This window comes from Sinocyclocheilus rhinocerous, unplaced genomic scaffold, assembly GCF_001515625.1.
Source record: "Sinocyclocheilus rhinocerous isolate Xijiao unplaced genomic scaffold, SAMN03320098_v1.1 scaffold13447, whole genome shotgun sequence".
Classification (NCBI taxonomy): Eukaryota; Metazoa; Chordata; class Actinopteri; order Cypriniformes; family Cyprinidae; genus Sinocyclocheilus; species Sinocyclocheilus rhinocerous.
The window spans coordinates 4,524-6,688 of NW_015663063.1; the positions used below are offsets into that span (position 1 = coordinate 4,524).

The window sequence follows — 2,165 nt, forward strand, 5'->3', positions numbered from 1 at the left end:
GGAGCATATTAAATTTTATTGTGTTTTAAATGAGTAAAAAAATCTTACTGACCAATGGGCAAAACCTAGGATAGTGGCGAATTTTAGAATAGAAACTAATTAGTATTTGGGGTGAAAGTAATTAGTCTTTTAATATGTCATAAATTGATTTTTGTTGTAAATATGCCTGACAAGATTGTTACACTGAATGACATTTTAGTGGGTCTCTTCTGTAAATCAGGGAAAAATGTATGATATTTATTTTTTGCTCAGAAAAACAGAAAACTTTTAAATTTTTTGGGGGAAAAACAACAACAATTTAAAGCAGTATTACACTTATTGTTTTTATGCTTAAACCCTTTTACGTCTTTGACCCTTAAATGAAAAGTGTCCCTTTCCTGCACATATGACAAAGGATACAAAAAATACAAAAGTGTTTTTTAATTCCAATGTTAAAAAAAACAATTAATATTAAAGTAATTGTTGTACCGCAATCCATTTTCAGACCTGCCAACTTTGGGCAAAATTTTTAAATTCCAAATTGCACCACTTTGCATTGGACACTGAACATTTTTTTACTTGATAAATTTTTTAATTGGCATTCAGAGCATAATGATTAGTTAGTCTCTTCTTTTGCTGTTTAGTAGGTGAGACCCCCAGCTCTTGCAGTTAGACGCACTGCATGTACATCATCACAAAGGCGGCACCAATTTGTTGTGTAGTTTACAATGACAAAGTGTACCAGTGTACTATGATGTCAAATTGTGTACAGGTTGGTAGGTCTGCGTTTGGCAATGATTATGATTTTATGATTATATTCATGCAGCACTCATGCTACTACTACTAGTACTGCCACTACTACTTCTCTTGCTAGTACAGCCTGGAAATTAAAAGTTGCACTGTTATTTATTAAACCTGCACACTTGAATGTTTCACTTTGGACAGGCCTTCATAGTTTTAATTTGTTGTCGGCCTTGGCATTTCTGATCAAGACTTCTAACTCGTAGCTTTTATTCACAGCTCAAATTCAACAGAAAAATGCTTGGCTATGCAGCAGAAGAATCTCTGTCAAGTTTAGAGCTCAGCGAGGATGAGTTTATACCGGAGAGAGAGGAAGAATCAGACAGTAACGGTTCAGCAGAGGAAGAGGGTTTAGCAAAAAATAAACCGCATAAGAAAGGAAAGGTTAAGTCAAAAACATGTAAAAGAAGGCGTGTGACATGTTCCAGTTCCTTCGCTAACAGTGGCATCAAAGAATCCTCTTCACCTGATGAACAAGACAGCAGAGAATCGTCTTCACCTGATCATTCTGATGTGAGGGTCATGATGCTGAACAAGAAAATCGATGGAGGAAGACTGTACAACGAAAAGTGTTACTGCTTGTTCTGCAGCAAACCATTCAGTAAAATGGCACGCCATTTAGAATCTAAGCACAGAGATATGCCAGAGGTGGCAAGAGCCGTTGCATTTCCAAAAGGCTCTAAAGAGCGAAGACTGCAGCTGAGTTTTTTGAGAAATAAAGGGAACCGTTGTCATAATGCTCAAGTGCTTAAAGAAGGAACAGGAATGGTGATACCCCGACAGCAATCCATTGCTCCAGTAAGAGCAGGTGATTACTTGCACTGCGTAAACTGTGCGGCGTACCTGAAGAGGAAATCATTATGGAGGCACATGCAGAGATGCCACCTAAGCCAGAAAGTCAAAGGAATGAAGCCAGGAAAAACTCGAGTTCCGTCTCTTTGCGCAATTGCTGAACCAGTTCCAGACAGTGTGAACGCACGATTTTGGAAAATGGTGTTTGAAATGCATGAGGATGAGGTAACAAATGTTGTCCGCAAAGAGAAAATCATATTAAAATTAGGGCAACATCTCTTTAATAAGCATGGCCATGATGTCACAAAACATGAATATATCCGACAAAAGATGCGTGAGACAGGGCGCCTAGTCCTCCAAGGAAGACAGAAGGGCAAGTTGAAGGAGGTGTCAGATTTCTTCATCCCGGCTAATTTCCCTCATGTCATCGAAGCGGTTCACAGTGTGGCTGGCTACTTGCTGATATTTAGGTGTTGTTATTGAATAATCTTTTATGTGTCCAGACAAATCAAAGAAGTCCACTGCTGGAGTTGGACAACACAAAAATAAACAAGCAGCCAAAGGTAATAAGATTTAAACTAAAAAGGATTAAG

At 38.2% G+C, this 2,165-nt stretch overlaps 2 protein-coding genes across 2 annotated transcripts in view; both read left to right on the forward strand.

The window, feature by feature from the left end:
* Positions 1-652, forward strand: part of LOC107728746 (uncharacterized) — a gene marked incomplete at its 5' end in the record, with an annotated part of 3,592 nt that extends 2,940 nt beyond the window's left edge. The window contains one exon of the mRNA XM_016539032.1: positions 624-652. Coding sequence (XP_016394518.1) covers positions 624-652 — 29 coding nt within the window. The remainder of the gene's footprint in view (positions 1-623) is intronic.
* An 81-nt stretch (positions 653-733) lies between these two features.
* Positions 734-2,016, forward strand: LOC107728747 (uncharacterized; the record flags this gene model as incomplete). The annotated part of the gene is made up of 2 exons (XM_016539033.1): positions 734-751; positions 1,000-2,016. Coding segments are annotated over exons 1-2 (1,035 nt in total), but the record flags the coding sequence as incomplete, so codon positions are not given.
* Between the last annotated feature and the right edge of the window lie 149 nt (positions 2,017-2,165).